The sequence below is a fragment of the Silene latifolia genome, chromosome 11, assembly GCF_048544455.1.
Source record: "Silene latifolia isolate original U9 population chromosome 11, ASM4854445v1, whole genome shotgun sequence".
Lineage (NCBI taxonomy): Eukaryota > Viridiplantae > Streptophyta > Magnoliopsida > Caryophyllales > Caryophyllaceae > Silene > Silene latifolia.
Window position 1 is genome coordinate 38,341,508 of NC_133536.1, and position 23,168 is coordinate 38,364,675.

The 23,168-nt window shown below is 36.2% G+C and overlaps 2 protein-coding genes across 2 annotated transcripts; both read right to left on the bottom strand.

The window, feature by feature from the left end:
- Window positions 1–458: 458 nt before the first annotated feature.
- On the bottom strand, window positions 459–1,136 carry LOC141613258 (uncharacterized). The gene is made up of 2 exons (XM_074431997.1): window positions 999–1,136; window positions 459–893 (listed from the first exon to the last, which is right to left on the bottom strand). Exons 1-2 carry the CDS (start codon window positions 1,134–1,136, stop codon window positions 459–461), a joined length of 573 nt encoding a protein of 190 aa, XP_074288098.1.
- Window positions 1,137–13,198: 12,062 nt separating this feature from the next.
- On the bottom strand, window positions 13,199–15,006 carry LOC141614799 (protein SHI RELATED SEQUENCE 3). Its single transcript, XM_074433540.1, has 2 exons — window positions 14,439–15,006; window positions 13,199–13,690 (listed from the first exon to the last, which is right to left on the bottom strand). Exons 1-2 carry the CDS (start codon window positions 14,737–14,739, stop codon window positions 13,317–13,319), a joined length of 675 nt encoding a protein of 224 aa, XP_074289641.1. The 5' UTR covers window positions 14,740–15,006; the 3' UTR covers window positions 13,199–13,316.
- Window positions 15,007–23,168: the final 8,162 nt, after the last annotated feature.

Consider the following 23,168-nt stretch of genomic DNA (forward strand, 5'->3'; position numbering starts at 1 on the left):
ACTCATAATTTATCTTTAATATATTTTTCTATGTCATATCTTAAAATTACGATAAGATAAATTACGAGACAAATTCACTACTCCCGCTATTAATATTTTACTTAAATCGATTAGTTAGCTAATTGTTCATTTATGGTTGTTTTCGTTGTTAGTATTGTTACTTTTATTACATTCGTTATTATTACGGTTACTTCACTGCTTCCGCCATAATTATTGTTATTTCCACTACTGCCGCATGAATATTGATAATTTCATTACTCCCGTTGTTGCTTCTATTACTTTCACTACACCCCTTGCTAATATAGTTATTTTGACTATTCAAATGAGTTATTTTTTTTTTTTTTTGGTAAATGGTAAGTATATATTAAATCAAACACCAATGTACATCACAATGTTTTCTGAGTGTCAGCTATGTATGAAAAGTAAAGTATAGAAAAATATAGCCCTATCAAAGTACATCAGACAATCTTTGCTAGCCACACAGATTCTTTCCTTGTCAAAGTACCAGCATTCCTAGACCAGAACCGAGATAAAACTTCCTTAAGAACATGATTCACCATTGCCATTGGATGAATAACAACCTGATCAACCCTTGCCTTGTTGCGAGCTTTCCAGATTGCATAGACAACAGCCACCTGTCCAGCACACATCAACTTCTTCTGCAGCTTAGAGACCCCATGATGCTTACTAAACCAGGAGGAAAGTTCAGGAGCAGGGAAAGTAATTTGCAGACGCTGCTGCAATAGGTGAATACACTGCTCACTAAAGCAACAATCATAGAACAGATGTTTATGAGACTCCTGATCAATACCACACAGAAAGCAAGAAGTATCAATTACATATCCCATCTTAACCAGACGATCTTTTGTCAAGAGTCTTTCTTTCATGGCAGCCTAAAATATAAAGGAGGTCCTAGGAATATTCATAGTGTTCCAGCAGGTATACCTCCAACTGATTTTGGGTTGTGGAGTTCTCAACCACTCATAACCTCCCGCAACAGTGTACTCTTTATCCTCTCCCAACCATTTCCCTGAGGTGTATGCAGGTGCAAAAATTTTCAATAAGTGGGCAATTTTCTTCCAAGACCAGCTACAGTCACTAGGTGGCTCATAACTAGTCCAATCACCTCCTTTCATATAAACATGATTCACCAATTTGACCCATAATTCAAATGAGTTATTACTAATATATTATTATATCCAATGTTAGTACAATTATTTTCACTACTAACATAATTATTTTTACTAATTAACCATATAATTTTAAGAGGTTATATATTTATATAAATATATTACATATATGCATTAAATGCTGGCTGAAACAAAGCTATTTCATGCTCAACAGGAACTTAGCAAACATCCTAGAGATACACATATTATGGCTCAAGAATATGAAGCTCATCAGACATTCAGGCATCTTCAGCTAGCAAAAACAGAATTCCTTAAACAGAAGGCAAAGGCTTATTGGATGAATGAAGGGGACACAAATTCTTCTTATTTTCATGGGGTGATAAAAGCAAGGAGAAATAAGAATTTTACCCATCAAATTAAGGATCATAAAGGGAATTTTCATATAGATGAGAGTGGGATCCAACAGGCTTTCTTAGAGTATTATCAAGGTCTACTTGGATCCAGTGCTCCTACTCTTAATGTAAAGCAGTCCATTGTCCAGAAGGGTAATATATGCACAGAGGAACAAAGGCAGGTTTTACTATCTCCAGTGACACATGATGAGATTAAAGATATCATTTTCAATATCCCTAATGACAAAGCCCCTGGGCCAGATGGTTATTCCAGTAAATTCTTCAAAGACTCTTGGGAGATTGTTGGAGGGGAGATATCTAATGCAATTCTGGATTTTTTTGACTCAGGCTCCCTTCTTAAGCAGGTGAATACTACTCTTATTACTTTAATTCCCAAAGTGGAGAGGCCTGAGACTGTGTTACAATATAGACCCATAGCTTGCTGTAATATTATTTACAAATGCATATCTAAAATCCTATGCAAAAGACTGTCTTTCATTTTGCCTGACCTGATCTCACAAAACCAAGGAGGTTTCATTCAAGGAAGGAGCATTATGGACAATATTCTCATATGTCAAGATTTGATTAGATTATATGAGAGACAAGCTAGCTCACCCAGATGTCTTTTTAAAATGGACTTACAGAAAGCCTATGATAGTGTGGAGTGGGGATTTCTGGAACAAATGCTAAAGGCTTTGCAGTTTCCTACTCAGTTTATTGGATGGGTTATGCAATGTGTCACAACAGCCAGCTATTCTCTAAGTCTAAATGGAAATATGTTTGGTTTTTTTAAAGGACAAAGGGGACTGAGGCAGGGGGATCCTTTATCTCTTTTATTGTTCACAATTTGCATGGACTACTTGTCTAGACTACTTATGGTATCTACTGACAGTCCAGTTTTTAAGTTTCATCCTTTATGCAAGCCCATGAGGTTAAGCCATTTAATGTTTGCTGATGACCTCTTGCTGTTTAGCAAAGGGGATGCTCAGTCAATGCTGATTTTGTTAAGAACTTTTTCTACCTTCTCAAAGACTTCTGGCCTAAATATGAGCAAAGGAAAGTCTAATGCATATTTCAATGGAGTGGCTACTGGACTCAAAAGTGATATTCTGCAAATCTCTGGGATGGTGGAAGGTAGACTGCCCTTCAGATATCTAGGGGTGCCCATTAAAACCACAAGACTCAGTGCCACAGATTGTAAGCCTATTATTGATAAAGTGGTTGATAGAATCAGAGGATTGGGAGCTAGGAAATTGTCTTATGCTGGGAGATTGATATTGGTAAAAGCAGTCCTTAAAACCCTACACCAATACTGGGCCACAATGTTTATTCTCCCCACTGGTGTAATAGCAAGGATAGAATCCATTTGCAGGAACTTCCTGTGGGATGGAGGGGCGGACTACATACGTTCTCCTCTGGTGTCTTGGGATAAGGTCTGTAAGCCTTGGGATGAAGGGGGATTGGGACTGAAAAATGATATTCAGTGGAACAAAGCTGCTGTGGGAAAACTGGTCTGGTGGCTTGCATCTAAGCCTGACCACATGTGGGTTAGGTGGGTAAATCACACCTATATAAAAGGGAAGGATTGGCTAACCTATGAACCTCCTACCAGTACTAGTTGGTATTGGAGGCGAATATGTCGAGTCAAAAATCTTTTCAAGGAAGCCTACAATCAGAACATGTGGACTACACAGCACAACAAAGAATACACCATTGCAAGGTTACGATTTTATACGAGACAAGGGTCTGAAGGTCAACTGGCATAACTTGGTCTGGAATAAATGGAGTATACCAAAACATAGTTTCATTTCATGGGTATATCAACATAAAAACATGAATACCATGGAAAAACTTAATAATCTGAGCATTAGCGAAGAGTATACCTGCCGGATTTGCAGAAATGAAACGGAAACAATTGATCATTTGTTCTTTGATTGCCCATACAGCAGGAAGGTGGTGGTTATTGTAGGGGATTGGCTTGGTCTTCCGTTGCCTTATCAGGATTTGATGGAATGGAGACTGAGGATTACGGGTTCCAAGATGAAGCAAGGGATTATCAACGCCACCATTAATGCTTGCCTTTATCATATCTGGAACCAAAGAAATCGGAGTAGAATCGAACTCTCCCTGCTACGTCCTAACTTGATAGCTCAACATATCATTGATGAAATGAGAAGAAGGGTGTCCGCCGGCCTCACAACACCAGTTAGGATCAGGGACCGAAGTTTCATTCAACGAATTACTGGAGGAGCAGGAAGATAGGGTGGATTTGATGAGATTGAAGATGATGAATTAGGGATTTGATTTTTTCCCCAATTTGTTTTTGATGTCGGTTTAAATTTTGATTTGTTGTCTGCTTGTTTTGTTTGAGCATTTGGTCTTGTTGGATCATATGCGTCTTGGGCTTGCGGAAATTGTGATTTGGGTTGCCTTAATTGGATTAACCCAATAGTCTCATGTATGGTTACTATCCGTATATATATATTTCTTACCTTTTACCAAAAAAATAAATCAAGTCGAAATAGTTATAGAATATTATATCTTTTCGAAATCTAGCTTGATTTTCCAATATATAACCTACTTATATTATATTTGTGTTTGTTAAATAATTGTATAATTATATGATGATACAAATTAATAACATAAGTGAGGAATATTTATTTTAAGAAAACTCACCATATTTTGGTATTATCTAAATTTATACTTCAACTACAACTATATAATATTTATATTGAAGTCCCTTGGTCAGGTCCATCACACAGTGCTATCGATTAAAAACTATATAATATAATTAAGTTGTATAGATTTATTTAATTACATTGAAGTCTCTTGGTTTCTGGAATATATAGCATTGATTTGTCATCACAATCAGTAGTATGTGATGTCGTAGGGGTGTACACTGGGCTGGGGCGGGCTGGGTTGTCACTCTATGGCTCAGGCCAACACTAAAAAGGGCTTACATTGAGGCCATAGACAAGCAGGCTGAGGAAAAGAGACTCTTTCAATTCCTAAATGGTCTTGACAAGGGTTATAGTGTGTTGAGAAGCAATATTCTGCTCATGAACCCACATCCATCTGTGGATACTGCTGTGGCTATCATGCTACAGGAAAAAACTCAGTCCAAGAATGTGAGTGGAGCGAAGGAGCCTGAGATGAGTGCTCTTTTGAGCAAAGGAAAGGCCATTTCAGATGCCTGCATACGCTGTAAAAGGAGCAACCATAAGTCTACAGAGTGATGGCATAAGGTTGGCTTTCCTGCAAATCATTTAAAGAACAAGAAAAACTCTGGAAGGTCTGGCCCTAGAGAACAAGAGGGTCAGTATAGAGCACAAAAGCCTTTTCAAGGTAACAACTACAACCAGGGTACTTCTAACTCATAAGCAAGTGGGAAGAAATTCAATAACAACCACTATGGTAACAGAGGGAAAGGTAAAGTTGTTGCCAATGCGCAAACAGACCAACCTGACCTTGCTCAAGCCATAGGGGCAGCTACTCAGCAGTTACAGAGCCTACTCAAGCTGGTACCTAACCACAACAATAGCAGCTTTACCATGACAGGGGGAGACACTGATGATGAATTAGAGTGCAACTTTGCAGGTAAAGTAAATTGTGGTGGTGGTCAATATTCTAAAAATGACTGGATTATTGACTCAGGTGCCTCTGACCATATGACAGCTCAATTTCAGTTGCTGTCTAAAGTTCAGCCTGTGCCAAATAAACCTAAGATCAGTCTTCCAAATGAAGAGATTGTTGTTTCTGTCACACACAAGGGTGATATTACTCTTGAGTGTGGACTAATTCTGAAAAATGTGTTGTTTGTTCCATCATTTAAACAAAATTTGCTTTCAGTTCAAAAATTAGCTAGAGACAATCTATGCTTTGTGACATTCTATAATACTCACTGTCATGTGTAGGATTGTGTTAGCAAATAGGTGAAAGGAATAGGAAATGCTGTTAGTGGTCTTTACTATTTAGCCAACAAAAATGATGTGTCCAAGTACTCATTTCAAGTCAACAAAAGTTCAAGAACAGTCACACCATCTTCTAATATCATGTCTTTAATTTCTTGTAATCGAAAGGCCGGACATTTAATTTCAAAGTCTGTAGCCACTTCTAAATTTCCTTGTAATCAAAATTCTAGTATGAATGCAAAAATTGTTGATGGTTGTGACTATTCTATTTGGCATCATAGACTTGGGCATGCTCCCATTTCAAAACTCAAACATATATCATCTCTTGGTTTTAAATCCTCAAAGAATTCTGAATCTGTGTGTTTGTCATGTCCTATGACTAAATTCACTAAATTACCTTATAGCTTGAGTAAGAACACTGTGGCCAAACCATTTGATTTAATTCATATGGACCTTTGGGGACCCTATAGAGTTGCATATAGAGGAAAATTTAAATATGTTTTACCATTGTTGATGAATTCTCTAGGGGAACATGGGTCTATTTGTTGGTGCATAAGTCAGATGCATTTGCTCATTTAAAGATCTTCTATGAATTGCCAATACTCAGTTTGGCAACAAGATAAAGATCATTAGATCAGATAATGGTCTGGAATTTGATGACAGCCATTGCATTGAGTTCTTCAATACAAATGGAATTGTTCATCAGAAATCCATTGTTGACAGACCTCAGCAAATTGGGGTAGTTGAGAGAAAGCATAAACATTTGTTGGAAATCAGTAGAGCATTGAGGTTCCACTCAGGATTACCATTGGGTTACTGGGGAGATTGTGTCCTCACAGCAGCATACTTGATCAACATGTTGCCCTCATCTGTTAAGAACAACAGGATACCTTATGAAGTTATACATAAGAAATCACTAGATTATAGCAGATTGAAGGTATTTGGGTGTCTAGCAATGGCGTACAATCCAGATAGAGACAAGGACAAGTTTAAACCACGGCGGATTCCTTGTGTTTTTCTTGGATATGCCTCAAATACAAAGGGATACAGGGTTGAGGAAATACTCACCAAGAGAATATTTGTGACCAGGGATGTCACATTTCATGAGAACATCTTTCCTTTCTCGTCTCACACAAAAGGAAATTACATGCATCCTATTCCTGTACCTATTCCACATGAACAACAAGCTGTCCCTGACAGTCTGTTCCCTGACTATTAAGCAAGTTCACCTGTCTTTGTAGATGGGGGACAAATTGTTCCAGGAGAAAATGAGCAAGGGAATGAACCGCCTGGTCAGCAAATTGCAACTGATGATGATGAAACTCGTAGGCCAGTTAGAAACAGAATAGCTCCAGCCTAGATGAAAGACTTTGTCATAAACAGCAAAGCTGTAAACAACATAAAAGAAAGTGCTACTGAAATAACTCGAGTAGCCAATACAGAAGTGGAGCAATCCTTTGCCATGATGGTGAACAACATCACCAGTTGTGAGGAGCCATATTATTTCAGGGAAGTTGTCAATGACAAAGAATGGGTGACTGCAATGAACAAGGAGTTGGAGGCATTAGAAGAAAATGATACTTGGGAGATTGTTGATTTACCACATGGTAGAAGAGCCATTGGGTCCAGATGGATTTATAAGATGAAGTTCAAACCAGATGGATCCTTGGATAGGTATAAATCTAGGCTTGTGATCCATGGATTCAGACAAAGAGCGAGGTTGGATTACACTGACACTTTTGCTCAAGTGGCCAAAATGACAACCATAAGAGCCCTTATAGCAATTGTGGCAATGAAGGGGTGGCAAACCTGCCAAATGGATGTCACCAATACTTTTCTGCATGGTGATCTTAAGAAACAAGTCTATATGCAACTACCAATGGGGTATGACCATCTCGGAGACATGATTACAGTTGGAAAACAGTGTCAGCCCAGGCAACATGACTCTAGAGTGTGTAGGCTCAAGAAATCTCTCTATGGCCTTAAACAAGCACCTAAACAATGGTTTGCAAAGTTGTCCACTACTCTCATAAAGTCAGGATATGATCAATCTCATGCTGACCACTCCCTGTTTGTCAAGGCAACAAGAACATCCATAACTACAGTCCTTGTGTATGTGGATGATATGATGATTGCAGGGAATGATGAAGCTGAAATTTCAGCTTTAAAAGTTTTACTGAGCTCGGAGTTTCACATGAAGGATCTAGGGCCTATGTCTTACTTCTTGGGAATGGAGATTGCTCATGTACCTCAAGGAATATTTGTTTCTCAAAAGAAATATACAAATGATATGATCAAGGAATTTGGAGTTACAGAGAGATCACTGAAAGTCCCTCTAGATGCTCATATAAAGTTATAACCTAACAAGGGAACACCTCTTTCAAATCCTGACAGGTATAGAAGACTTATTGGGAAACTAATATACCTAACCATATCAAGACCAGACATCTCCTTTTCTGTGCAGATGATGAGTCAATTCATGCAACAACCTAACTCTGATCACTAGCAGGCAGCTAAGAGGGTCCTAAGATACCTTAAGAATGCTCCAGGTCAAGGAATCTTTCTGGCTCACTCATCAAAGGCTCGATTAACAACATACTGTGATTCTGACTGGGCTTCGTGTCCTTACTCTAGAAGATATACCACTATTTTTGCATTCTGTTGGGTGACTCACCAGTGTCATGGAAAGCCAAGAAACAAAGTGTGGTGGCCAGATCTTCAGTTGAGGCTGAATATAGAGCCATGGCCTTAACTGCTTGTAAGGTCACTTGGCTAATGACCCTCCTGAAAGACCTTGGTCTAAAAAATATTACACTAGCAGCCTTGAAGTGTGACAATAAGGCAGCTCTACAAATTGCTGCAAATCCTGTTTATCATGAACGTACCAAACATATTGAGATCACTGTCACTTCATAAGGGAGAAGTAGATTGCTCAAGGATTGGTGAAAACATCATATGTTCCCTCGCATAGTCAAGTTGCGGATGTCCTAACAAAACCTCTCTCAGTGGCTCAACACAGGAAGCTACTACGCAAGATGGGAGTAATGAACATGTCATACTCTCATCTTGAGGGGGAGTGTAAAAGGAATGAAACTCAAAGTAACGAAAAAGTCACGTGTTGTGAGAGTAGGTAGCATAAGCTGTAAAATATAAGTCTAATGTTGTCATTTATTCTAGTTTGTCTTCTTGTGTGAATCATCCTAGGTTAATTAGCTTACCTAGTATAAATAGAATGTATGGTCACATTATCAAGGACACACAGATAGTATATATCAATAGTAGCCGCACAAGGGTATGCAACCATTCACACAATACTCTGTTTCATTCTTCAACATTGTGCTTCATTAATCTTGCTATCATGGCTCAAGCTTGTGAAAGTCTTCACATTAACTATGAGTCCATGAGTCCTAAACGTATGCATTGTTTAAGTATTGTTTTGAAGGCGTTACCTCGATGAGTGAAGAATACATAGGTCGTTCGTATCATAAGTTGAAATTCTACGTATAAGATATTTGAGGCTCCAATAATTTGAACTCCAAATCTTACGTTTTTAAGCTCAAGTAACATGTAAGAGGATCATCTTAGTTAAAAGTTTAAACTGATAGTTAAACCGCAATAAAGGACTCTAAACCTCAATAAAAACATGAATGCGAAAATCCCATTTCCTTGCAAATACAGTACGTACAAATAGACTTGGCAAAATCATCCCGAAAACTGAAAAACCGATCGAAATATATCTGATTTGATAACCGAGCGAACACCTGATATGAGTAACCTGAATAGTATTCAAAAACCCGGCTCAATCCGAATCTAAGCGAAACTAAATCGAATTCAATAATAACCGAATCTGACTATATATGAACCAATAAAAGCTGAACCGGTTGGCCTGAATTGAAATTATTTATTTTTTTCATAACGACACTCATTTTTTAGGTATATTTTCATTGATTATTTGTTTATCAATGGTATTATAATTATTGCATTCAAACTGAAAAGCACAACGTACACTTAAACTAATTTTTTAACCCTTATCTCAAGAAAATTATAACTTGAGGATTCAATTGGACTGATATTACCATACCTGAATCGCAACCAACTCGAAATAGCACAAATTGATTAAACTCGGTTGAAATTGAAAGTAAATCAGCCCAATTTAAATCGAACCGACTGAATTCGATCCAAAATCAAATTAAATGACCTTTTTTTATAAGGTCTACCATCTACGTACAAATAAACGGAATATGTAGAATAGAATGTAGAGTTTTAGACCATCGTAAGCCGTAATGATTACATGATGAATTCTGTCAAATTTTAAGGCGTAAAATCATGACTACTGTTGAATAATACTTGCATCCAAATTTCTGACAAATATAGGAATTAGGATATAGGTGTCTTAGGTCTTGAATAGGTCTCATTTGACCAATAATTTATTTCCATGAAAATCGGACTTTATTGCATACAACAGTTGATAAATAGCGAAACTAGGAGCATGTTTTAAGCCACTTTTGTTGCTCTAAAGTTAGCGGCTCTATCTACAAACATTCCGGGTACAGTTGAACGTCATACATGCCTTATTGCCATCATCATTTAATGACCTAAAGTTGTGCTCATTTGATTTTCCTCTTTAAAGTCGCTGAGTTGTGTACTCCTTTTTCACTGTTGAATACAAAACACAACATATATCTAATCTAGTTTCATAGGAGTACATAAACTATAATGATGAGTTATTTCATATAATAAGCTAACTAACTAGCTAAGTAACTAACAGTTGAGGAAAGTTCCTCTCCGGTAAGGTGGTAACTCGACAAGTCCAGCACAAAATTAACAAAGAAGCTATTTAGAATCACCACTTTACCCATCCTATGTGTGTTAAAAAGGTACTGGACCTCTTTGATTACTGGACAGGATCACTTTAGTTAGAACTTGATGATCACAGATGAATATTTGTTATAAAAATGGAATAGAGGAAGTATAAAATCCGTAGTATAAAAAAACTAACTTCGTTATTCCTAAGCTAGTGGTCATTTGGTTGTTATGTGGTGTCTCGTTGAGACTTTTAACACTGTCGCGATGTGTAAGACAGTTTTAAACCTATACTAGTATTTAGCTTACCACGAGAAGAGAGGCAAAAAATGCGTGAATGGCTAAATGTGTAAATCGCTAGTTCAACTATCGATTTTGCATAATCACACACCTATCATCATTACAATTTTGAAATAGAAATGTTAATTCACTTTTTGCAGTAGTGGTTTATCTTAAAATTAAGGTTAAATCGCTACTTAAAATAGCTATTTGCCTTATATTTTTAAAAAAGAAGAGGAAATAGTTTGCAATGTACCCTAAACGTGATGAAATAGTTTGATTAAGTCTTACTTGGAAAAAGGATCATTTTTATTGTTGATCGTGACATAGAATAACTCTTTAATTTCATACTTAGTTACTTAATAAATGTATTCATTTTATTTTTAATCATGATTTATACTTATTTTATTATTTACATTACTATTTTTTCTATAAATTGTAAAATGGTCTATTAATAAACTTATTGACAAACAATCTCTTAAGAGACTTGCTCACAAATGATATAGGCAGTTGAGGTGATCAAAAAAATAAAGACAAAAACTTATGTTTTCTTTTTCCCCTAAATTTTATTCTTGTTCCTTTCTAAATTTAGCAAGTATTAACATTATAGATCACTCATCCTTGTTATTTTATTAGCTTTTAAAAGTTCATCCAAAAATAAAAAATAGGACAATATAAACGGAATGGAGAAAGTATAAGATAAAAAAACCATAATGCTAATATAATCAGAAAAGCTTTTATATAAACTAAATGCAAAGGAAAAAGTTGAAGGGAACATCATCCAAAAAATTGTGACTACATTAGCACATCATAATTGCACCAGATTATTTTAGAGAAAAGGTATCAGCATACTCTAAATATATAGTGACATTTCATATTAATTAGTGAGTGCTTTAGGCATAATAATATTGTTGCGGATTAGATACCATACAGAACATTATAATGTCAAATAATAAACAATGACTTACAAAACTAAGATTCACAAATAAATTTATTTTACATTAGATACGCAAAAGTAAAAGGCATCAATTTCCATTCACAGAAAAAAGGGGTTTTGCACAACTTTGGTATAAAAGAAAGACATTATAAGCATAAAAATAAATAAGGTTAGGTGATATTCGAAATTGTCTAAATTCTTTCCATCTTAAGTACAAAGGATATATTCTTCAAGGCATTTTGCGACAACAAGGGTATCAATCTTCTTTTCCCAATTATTTTCTACATTTAAAGTTCCTTTAGTGCATCATGCAATCATATACATTAGAGAATTTTAAATCTAGGGCTTATTTAGTGGCTATTCTGCCAAATGCCAAACAAAACCAATAAGATGCCCACCTACACTTGCACGCATGCTCAACACACTTACACATACGATTATATCAACACGATTTATTGCATAGGACGGTCTCATCATGATAAACTCCTAGCACGGGTCTATACGGCGGAGAAAAAAGAATAGCGATTATTGCATAGAACGGTCTCATCCCGATACAACAACCATTGAGACGATTAGGTTAGCCGTCCCCCACCCAGCATATAATCATCTGCCACTTCATCTAGGCAAGGTTATGTTAGGGGAGGTGGCTATAATTCAACCATCAAACAATTTCACTTCTCATTTCCTCATATACAAATATGCATACATTACAAAACTTAACAATTGATAATAATAATTTTAATTAATTACTTATATTATTATTAATTTCAATTAGCTAATAGATAGATCAATGAGGCTCGGACGTTATGTTTCATGTGAGGCTCCCTCAGTTAGCCTAATCAATGTCTATGCCAATCTCCGGTTCAATGGTAAACTTTCAAATGGACAAAATCATAAATTCCCGAGTATTAACATGAACTAAGTTCCTTAAACTATTCGGAAAAACGATATAAAAAAAATGTTAGGTTTTCCAAACCCCCCCCCCCCCCCCAAAAAAAAAAAAATAGAGACTTGGATTGGGTGCAAATTACTCAAGGATCATGCTCTTGACACGTATACTTGTTGTATCCAATTTTTTTGGATTGAAATATAACTGAACTGAAATGAATTTAAAGATCTGAGTTCAACTAAACTAAACTTAATGAACGACTTGACTATATAAACTGAATGAAACCAAATTTATTTCAAAAGATCCGGGCCTAAGTATGCAATGGCTATAACAAAATGAGCTTTGAGTTGCCAACATGTATAAATTTAGCTTATTCTAAAGAAAATCAAGGAACTTTGAGCTGCCTACATGTGTACATTTGGCTCAATATTTATTCAATTATGTATTCATTAGTACTATCATTAAGCAAAGCCGGCAAAGATACAGATAAGCATAGAAGGGGGCAAAAAGTTATGCTTAGAGGTGGATATATAAACAATACAAGTTCAGTTTAATTACAAAAAGATCATGGGAGAAGAGGGGAAAGCAATTAATAAACAAATTAAAGAAGACAAACTTCTGCAAAATCTATCGACAAAACTAACAAGATTGCTTATTATAATCAAAGATCAAAGATTTCAAAATAATCTCCAACAAAGGCAACAAGTTAAGCATCATTAAGAATTGAGATTAAGAAACAAGACACAAGAGAGACAAGATCAAATTATTAGTCATTGCTATAATATTAACAATTTGTGCTCCATTGTCTTATATGCTCCCTAGAGACAACAAACAAACAACCACCATATCAACATTAATTAATAACAATAGTATAATTAATTAAAATTATTGAAATAATAATTAAAATGCACAATGAGAAGAAAAATTGAAGACTAGAAAGTAAAATAAGTAGGTAATTAACACTAATTAATTACACTAAGGCCTTGGATGTGGGAAGAATTGCATACCGGGCAAGAAAGCATTGAAAGGAGTAGAATATAAGGAAGGATGCGGATGAGGAGGATATAGTAAATTTGCACCATCTCCACTTTGTGCGGTGGCCGTGGTGGCGGCCGCTATTCTAAATTGGTGGTGAGGATGGTCACTAGTCCCGGCTGACGAGCTTTGATCGGCACTAACGGTGGTGGTGTCGCCCTGATCGTAGAGGATTCCCTTGAAAATATGGCCTCCAATGTTAATTGAGGTTTGATATGCATATTGCTCCACCACATTGTCTTCAGAACTTACCCTAATACATCGAAATGTTGCCAATGAATTTACTTCAGCTGGAAAATTACCTCCTCCTGACCCTAGTAATGATAAAAACAATCACTGAAATTAAGTTTTATTTTGATTTCAATCATTTATTTGTATCAATAATCCACCTTAATTTAGCTGAAAATAAAGCAAATTAAAAGGTGAATTAAAATACAATTTTCAATTAAAAAAAAAATAGATGTAGCTTCAAACTAAAACATTACACTTACACTATTCGATGATTTAACTTGAACAAAAAAAAACATGAAGAGAATCATTCTTTTTCTTCCTAGAAAATTGTATCAAAGATTGTTATTATTAGGGTTTTGGGTGAATAGTAATAAGACAATAATTGGAGCTCTAACTAGAAAAATATGATTTTGTTTTTCTACATTTTTACAACATTAATTAAGATGTAAAGTAACATCAAGATCTGTATGTAGTATGTAGTATGTAGATGATGTTACTATGCATCAAGATCATCAATGTCCTTATCAAATTCTTTTTTCCAAAAGTACAAAAAAAAAAAAAAAAAAAAAAAAAAAAAAAAAAGAGGAAAAAGAAAACCATAATAAATACACAAGAGATAGAGAAAGCTTACAAAGGTACAATTATTAGGGTTTCCCCATGTATAGTACTACAAAAATTCATATTTCATAGATTTTACACTTTTCAAATCACTAGTCATATATTTTGAAAAAAATGTAAGAAAAAGTTTAAACCCGTACCAGTTCACATATTTTGAAAAACGTAAAGAACCAAATAAAACCGAGAGAATATTGGACATCGAAAAAAAGTTACCGGAAGGTGGGGCGAGATGAGGGTGAAAAGGAGAGGGTGTAGAAAGGGAAAGAGGGAGATTAAAGTGATGGTGAAATGGTAAATGTTGTTGTCTAAGACGTCTTCTAGCAACAGGAACCCAAGTACTCTTGATATGAGTAGGACATGGAAAACCTCGAGTTTTGCAGCAAGTTCTGCATCTTCTATGTTCACAATCTCTCTTGGCTTTGTTCCCACAATCTTGACAACTTATTATTTCACTACTACTACTACTACTATTATTATTATTATTATTATTTCCTCCTGTTGATGAAGATCTCATATTTTTAATCTTAATTTTTATGTAATTATGTAATTTTTCTAGTGTAATTCTAACATTTTGATGTTATAATTATGGTGAATTGTTGTAGGGATTTTAGGGAAATGATGATGTAAAATGTAAGAGATGTGTAAGATTTGTGACTACAGTAGTTCCATTTTTGGACTGTTTGAGGTATGGTGTGTTACCGTGTTAGTGTCATTGTGTTATGTGCTAGTATAAAATAATATATACAAAAACAATAAGATAAAAGTGATGTGATGATGAATTTGGGAAATTAACTAGGTAGGAGTATATGATACTCTTATATATAGAGGAATAAACTAATTAATAACAAAGACATAAAGTCATTATTTATATTTTCCTTAACATGGAGTCCTCTTATTACATTTGATTTGTAGTTTATAAAGGTTTTAAGCAGTGGTGAATTTAGGAGGCTAGTAAAGATGATCGGTTTTTTTTAGCAATGAAATTTTAATATTTCAAGTTAATATTCTTAAATTTTTAATTATCTTAACGTCAAATTCTGGTTTCGCCATGGACTATATACAATATATTTTAAGATGATCAAAATCATAACTTAATTAATGGGGTTAACAACGTCCTTGGTTTAGGCAAAAACGGGAAGCCATCGAAGAAGTTCAAGGTGTTCTTAGTAAGAGTAAAATTTACGTGATAACTGATTTTACGGTCATAACCAAGAACGATATTCTATAAGCATATATTAGAATAGTAGTTATAATTTATAAAACCAAATATTAGGTCTTATGTTACAAATCATTAACAAAGGGTCTCCTTCAGATGGTCATTTTCGTCTGAAAGTTTCAGACATGTATTTACAGGTAAATATGACTTAGTTTAAATGATCACATTTTATCATAACAATAGTCATATAAGGTCGTCTGAAGGCTTCAAACAGTATACTCTATCTTAAAAGTGAATTAGTGAATCATTAAGGGTTATTAAATGGTGGGGGCATAGAGATCTCTCAAATTTCAATCATGATCTAAATAGTGTACTAGTAGGATAGTGATTGAAATATAAAAAGTTATGATTGTAAAAATTCTTGATAATTATGATTCTTAGAGCAACAAAGAGTGGTGAGGACTTTGAAAGAAAGAAGAAGAATGGATGAATGAGAAAAGGGTTACCATACAAATAGTCACAGTCTCCAAAGAATAGTACTTCTATTCTACTACTACTACTCTTTCAACTGTGTGTCAAAAAACACAGCTAGGTAGCTTTTGGCTTTTCCTATTATAACTATTCTCTTGAGTTTTAACTTCTTTCTTTGTTTTATTTTGTCCTGTTTTCCCGGAAAAGTCGTCGTGTTTTCTCCCTTTCCTTGACCCTAGGTAAACCGAGGGGGTGAATTTAACACAAGCCACTATAACTAGTTAACTACCAAGGTTAACTAATAGCGAACGACCATCATTTCACCTTTTTTATACGGAGTACTAGTTTTAAACCCGTGCATTAGCAAAAATGCACGGATCGTAATAGTAATCGTTGGACGATATTTGGTGGACTATCGTTTCTTATTTAGTCATGTTATAAATTAATAGGAAATAAATATAATTGTTGGATCTCAAGTTCTCAACCATCACACCTTTAGGTTTTGTTTAAGAGGGTTCATTTATCATGGTATTAGAGTCAGTGAGACCAAAAGTCACGGATTCAAATCTTAAGTTCAAACCCTAGCAACCTCCAATAACTCACAAAGTGGGACTTTCAGCCCATGGTATTGGGAGCCCTAATATAGGGTTACTTAGTCAGTAGACACAAATTCAAAATAACATATTATATAAACATGTATTCATAAACAAAAAATAAGATGATATAATTATCTAAGATCTACAATTCATAGAAAACACACTCACCTTTTCCCAATACCCATTAAGCAATAAATTTTTTTTTCTCACTACTCACATCAGATATTCGTTTTCAAAACGATTTTCTTCAAATGGTGAAGTTAAAAAACTATAACTGCCAAATATATTCAGTACCCATCTTTTATATTCACTAAAATTTGCCGATGATCCTTAACGATTCACTATCTTGAAATAAAATATTCGGACTAAACTAACTTTAATACCCTAATTTCAACAATAACACGCACACTAACACAATAGGCCCAAGCTAAATAGGAGTCAATTAATAGAAACCGAAGACTTGGGCTTTGCCCTTAATTAGTTTTCGTACCCGTGCAATGCACGGGTCATTTATAGTATAGCTTTAAAGTGAGTTGTTTTTCAATCGATCCTTAGGTCTTTATTGTTGTTCGTAGACTTTTAATTTTAGCTACAAATAATCCAATTACATTATTTCAATGTCCATATAATAGACCATCTATATATAGGTTTAAAAGGATATGAAATAAACAATAATATTTTCTCACCCAAAACAATCGAAACACATTCTTTTAAGTGTCCGTTGGGACAAATAATACTCTCAAAGTCTCAAATTGCACGGTAATTCGTAAGGAATGTTAACATGTTGACAAATAACTGAAATTTTTACATGTGATTTTCCAATGTTGTAATAAATATTCAAAGCAATCTAAGAGCAATAGCAATAGTGGTTCTTATTCTTGGGGTTATCAATTAGAACCCAAAATAAAAAGTTCTTCTACTGCAACTACAAGGTTGTTCTTAATTTTAAGAATTAAGTTCTAAAATAAGAACTTGGTTGTTTATACATGGAATTTGGGGATCAATGATACGTCTGTCGTGTACCTATCAAAAATAAACTAACTAAACTAACTATATAGCTAGGGAAGTCAGGTTGATTCCTCAGGGAGGCAAGATATCTGTAGAAGTCCGTCTATTTGGTCACAAATGGGGGGTGTTTAAATTGGTTTTCTAAACTAAAAGGTTAAAAGGAAAGAGAAGCAGAGATAAGAGCAATAAAGGTAAGAAAATAGAATTAAACTATCAGATAGAGAAGGGTCATGTCAGGATTTCGGTTCACTACGGTAGTCCAGTGACTCAACTGTAAACAACTTAGACAAATTAATGCGAGACGGATATGGAAAGGTCCTTCCGGTCCACTTTCTATCCTAAACTTCCACTAACTTAACTTCCGTCCTCGTCAGGGTAGTCTACTGTTTATAGCAGGCCTATTTAGTCCAATCTTCCGATCCAGGATTAAATTTAGCCAAATTAAAGGGTGACTCAGAAGCGTGCACTCAACTAAGTCGGTAAAATATAGTTAAATTGTTATGGTGACAGAATCTCACAATTAGTTCATCTAACCTATTTACTACATCATCACATTTCTACCGTAGATCCCCTAATCCCAACATGAATTAGATTTAGCTACTCATATCGCTATTAATATTATCAAAACTAACAACAAACGATGAACTAACAATAAACATAATGAAATAATAAATAAAGTGCATAAAAGAGAATTTGGGCAGAAAGTAAATGAAGCAAAACAAGTAATTAAAGCAAATGAAATAAAGATTATTATTAAGAAAGGAGAAAGAGATTACAATCGTGCGAATCCGGCGTAAAGAACGACAAAATCCAAGCGAAATAACCCCGGAAGCAAAGTTACAGTGAAGAATGAAAATGATAGATGAAAAACTGAAATAAAGTGTCGATGATGATAATAGATGATAAATTGATAGCTAATGACCTAGTAACGTAATGCTTAAATAGAAAATAAACTAAGTCCAAAAGCTAAAACAAGCTTACGGGCTAATTAAAGTCCACGCCAGCGGAAACCACTCGATCGAGTAGATTAAATCCACTAGATCGAACAAAACACCAGAAAATCTACTCGATCGAGTAGATTAGTTACTCGATCGAGTAACCTCTCTTTTCAGCGCTTCTGGATCGAGTAAATAACTTCTCGATCGAACAACTAAGGCCATAAAAACCACTCGATCGAGTAATTAAAATCACTCGATTGAGTCTTCTTCCTTCAAATCAGCCCAATCTCGTCACCGACTGCCTAGTAAACCGTGCCTTTACGCATTCCAATGCAGTATCTCACTCTGGAAAATCCCGTCTCCTCTAAATGCATGCAAAAAGGACGAAAAATGGTACGATTCCACTACTTTTGCGTTCATTTCTACAAAACGGACAAAACGAACCAAAGTAGCCAATTCGGGGCATAATACTATATAAACAGTACAAAAATGCATGCAAATACGTGCTAAAATAGGCTAAAAAGGCTATACAATATGCACGTATCAAATCTCCCCAAACCGAACCTTTACTCGTCCTCGAGTAAAATAAAATGCAACTAATGGAACGGAAATGATAACTCAGAGCTAGCTTAACTTGTCTACTTGAACCAATTTAATGCAACAAAAACTAACAGTTATAGCTAAGCAGTCAATACGCAAACGAGTTATAAGCTGTTCAGAAATATAGCCAACCTATCGACCTTGCAAGACCAACTAAATCGGACTCTCTCGTGGTCGCTCTTCTCTCATGAAGCAAAGGGTGAATGTTATATATAAAAGAGAGAAGGAAAGACAGTCACTCACCTAACTGCGACCTACATAGCATGCATGCAACAAAAATGAAAGACAATTCAACCTATAATGTTCGTCTTAGACGAGGGCTTACAAATAATATGGGAATAGTGAGGTTCAGGTGAAAAAAGGCAAAACAAGTTATGGTAATGTGGAGGTAAAAGCGTCAAGCTAGTTCCTAACAGGATCATAATAAACCATCCGAATCTCAACTGACTAAAAAATAGAGTACAAGTGCCCTTCATTTGGCACACAGCTCACTAATCTCATACACAATCTCCTCAAAAATATGGAATAAGAATGGAGGAGTCAGACGGTCACAAACTTTCCTTTTTTACACCGTCTAAATGAATCAAAAGAAACAAATCAAACTTTTCAAACTTCTTTTCTTCCTTCTTTTTCATGTGAATCAGCCATTTTTTTTTTCATTTTTTCATATTTTTTTTCTCTTCTTTTTTCACGTTTTTCCTTTTTTTTCTTTTTCAATTCTTTTTTCTTTCTTTCTTTATTTTTCTCCTTCCTCTATTTACACCAACTCCATACAAAAAAGATACGGGCCAAACTGCAGACGGAAAATCATACCACAAAAGACATACTAAACTAGCTTGACTGGGCAGGCTCAGTTTGGGATGTAGCTAATGGTTCAAAAAGGCAAGTTTTGGCTTAAGTGGAGCTAAGTGGGTGAAAAATATAAGGAAAGGGGGAAATTTGCAAGCACCTCCCTGCATGTGACACCAACCACAAACTTGAATGTGTGCATTTGGCAAGAAATTGAATGTCATAAAAGTGCAAAAATGATAAACATGCTATGCAAGGAGTACTACTCTCAATTCCTAATGAACCGGTCATGAATGTCACCAGTTATGGGCTCTAAAACTCAGAATTTATGGAGTAGTTTGCCAATTTATCAGGTCAAGTCTAAACAGTCAGCTATATTTGAACAGAAACTCGTAGACTATGCGTATGACAAAGCTAAAAACTATCAACAGAAGTGCAAGGCTCAAGTGAAATGACAAGTTATAGTGCAGTTTCATCACGGAAATCTACCGTTCCGACTCAACCTATATGCAAAAATAAACGTGAATATTTTTGAATTTTTGATATTTCCTAATTTTTTTTTGATTTTTTTAATGAAATAAACAAACAATGCAAGCTGAAATAAATAAATGTGAATGCAAAACAAATGCAAATGCAGACTCAAAAGGATGCAATACCCTCCCCAAACCAAAACAGACAACGCCCTCGTTGTCCTCCAGCATACACCAGCAGATATATATAGGGGAACGGGAATATACAACCAATAAAGAATAAAAGCAAAAAAATAAAAAGGAGACAAAAATAAAAGAGTAAGATGTACATACAAAACACGAACTTCCCCAAACCAGCCATAAAATTGGGGAAGTGAGTAGACCAGTAGCTACTCATCAGCCTCGTCGTCACGGACATCCTCCACCGTGAACTCCGGATCCTCCTCCTCCTCTCTCCTCCTCCTCTGCTCAGCTCGAGCTCTCTCCGCTGCCACTTCTGGGTCCTCGTCCTCCTCCTCCTCCTCAACAGACTCCGGGTACCCCTCAACTGGGTACCGGTAAAAGGAAGGGTGTGGCCAACCCTCTGGGATCGGACGGTGTTGACTCAAGTGGTACTTGTATAGAGGGAACAAGGTCAAAGCTAAGTCCCGCTCCATACGAGCCTGTCTCTCTGAAATCTCAACTAAAAAACTGTCACGACGCCCTTGGTCCATGACCGAGGATGCCTCAAAGGGTGATGGAGGTACAAAATTAGCCGGTAGGACCGGCTGTGCCTGTGTCTGGTCGGCGGGCGCTAAAGTAGGAGTAGGAGTCGGGATGGGAGTAGCCGTGGAAGGCTGGACACTCCCAGAAGGTGTGGACCCCTCTCCAGTCTCAAGTCTACCCTGCTTCTTAGCGGCGGGTAAAGTGGGAGGTGGTCGGAGTGGAAGGTGGTAGTTAGGCAGTGGTGGAAGTCGAGCACCCCTAGCGACAGTAGACAAAGGGGCTAGACGAGGGAGAGTGTCACAAGGTAGGTCCACAGACAAGGAACCGTCTATCTTCCATGTCTGGTAGTCGGTGGTCAGCCAATGTTGACAATGCATGGCATCCAGGCTCAAGTACCTCTCTCCCCGGAGGTACAATAAGTCACGAGGCCAGGCGGGGAAAAGGGAACGGGCAAGAATGGTGGCCATGCCACCGCAGTCAATAGATCCCGTGATCTTCAGCCCCTGGGCCTGGAAGTACTGGGCGGTCAGATACGCGATGTTGAGGGTAAAAGGACCCTCGCAGTCAATGTTCATGTAACAGCCTAAGATGGAGAGCTCGTTGTTGTTGATGTTGTTTGGCTCCTTTCGGCTAAAAATGGTGCTCCCCATCAGTCTAAGAAAGTAACGGGCAGGGGGAAGGTGGAACTGTGCGAGCTTTCGCTCGGGAAAGGTGGTCTGGGCCAAGGTCCGCCAAAGCTGAACAATGACCTTCCTAGGGGCGGTAGCGTCGCCCGTAGAGGAGAGGCCAAGTCTACTACCAAATGTTGGGGATGGTGTCCTTAACAGTTAGTGCAAGGACTTATAAATCTCTAAAAGGATCAAAGGGCATACTTTTTGGTATTATTATCAGTTGATCCACGTTTATCAATAACGGTTGGCTTGCTAGATAAGTTTGACGTTATTGTCATACAGATGGCGGTGATCAACTGGTCCCTAAAAGTCACACCTATAGGATACGTTTGAGAGATATGACAGTATGAAAATACAGTCATGTTGTTGCCAATTATGACTAACCAGTTAGTCGGAGTTATTGACTAGTAATTAGTCAAACGCGATGTTGAGACAATTATTTAATACGGATTAAATAATATGGGCTAAGGCGAATTAAACAGTTAATTCGTAAATTAAATATAAACGATTATATTTAATTAATGTATATTGAATTAATTATACAATATTGTCTTTGTCGGACTTGTATTAATATTTAGACTAATCCGTGTTACTAGTCGATGTATTAATAACCGATAACCGATGACAGTTTATAATAAAACCCGTCATATACATTTTTAGCGGAATTGATCGGACCACGAGTTAATAATGAGGAGAAAGTGGAAAGCCCACTCCCTCCTCCATGAGACCCGCGGACCGAGGCAACAAAAGGAGAGGCTCCCTCTCCTTTTGACCTATTCATTCATTTTTGACAAAAACATTAGGGTTTCAGGGTGTTCTTCTCTGAAATTTCTAGATCTCACATCGAATAACCTCACAATAGCTCTCTCAATATTGCAAGTCAATTAGAGAGCATTTCTAGCACAAGGGCATAGTCTCAGACGGTCTTGGGTGCAACGATTAGGAGGAAATCTCTGTTGATTTCTGTTCTTTACGCCGCGCAACAAAGGACCCGAGGTTGATTCGTAATCTTTATCGTTTTCTATTGTATTTCGTTTATGACCATATTTCACATGTTAAATTTACGTTATAATCCTTAAATTTAAAGGGTATTATACGGATATTACCCCACAAGTGGTATCAGAGCGAGGCCACGTAAATTTTCATTGTGATTTTTCATAAAAACGATCTTGAAACGATTTTTCTGTCTTGAAAACCGTGCGGCCAAACGTGTCTTGCGGCTGTTTTTGTTTTCGTTTTCAATTTGTTCTTTTGCATATTGTTATTTTATACGGAGATTATAGCAATATGTCAAGTTTTGTCAATTATAGAATTGATTTTATGCGTATTAGATCAATTTGAAATTGGTTTTGTTTCGTCAAATCTGTTTTCACGAGAGTTTTGATTTTTCAGAAATTTTGGTTCTCGATCGAGCTTGTTTCTACTCGATCGAGAGGTTTTCTGTCTTGTTTTTGCTCGATCGAGTACCTGCTGTACTCGATCGACCATTATTTAAAACCCTCTTTGCTCGATCGAGAAGTCCTCGTACTCGATCGAGCG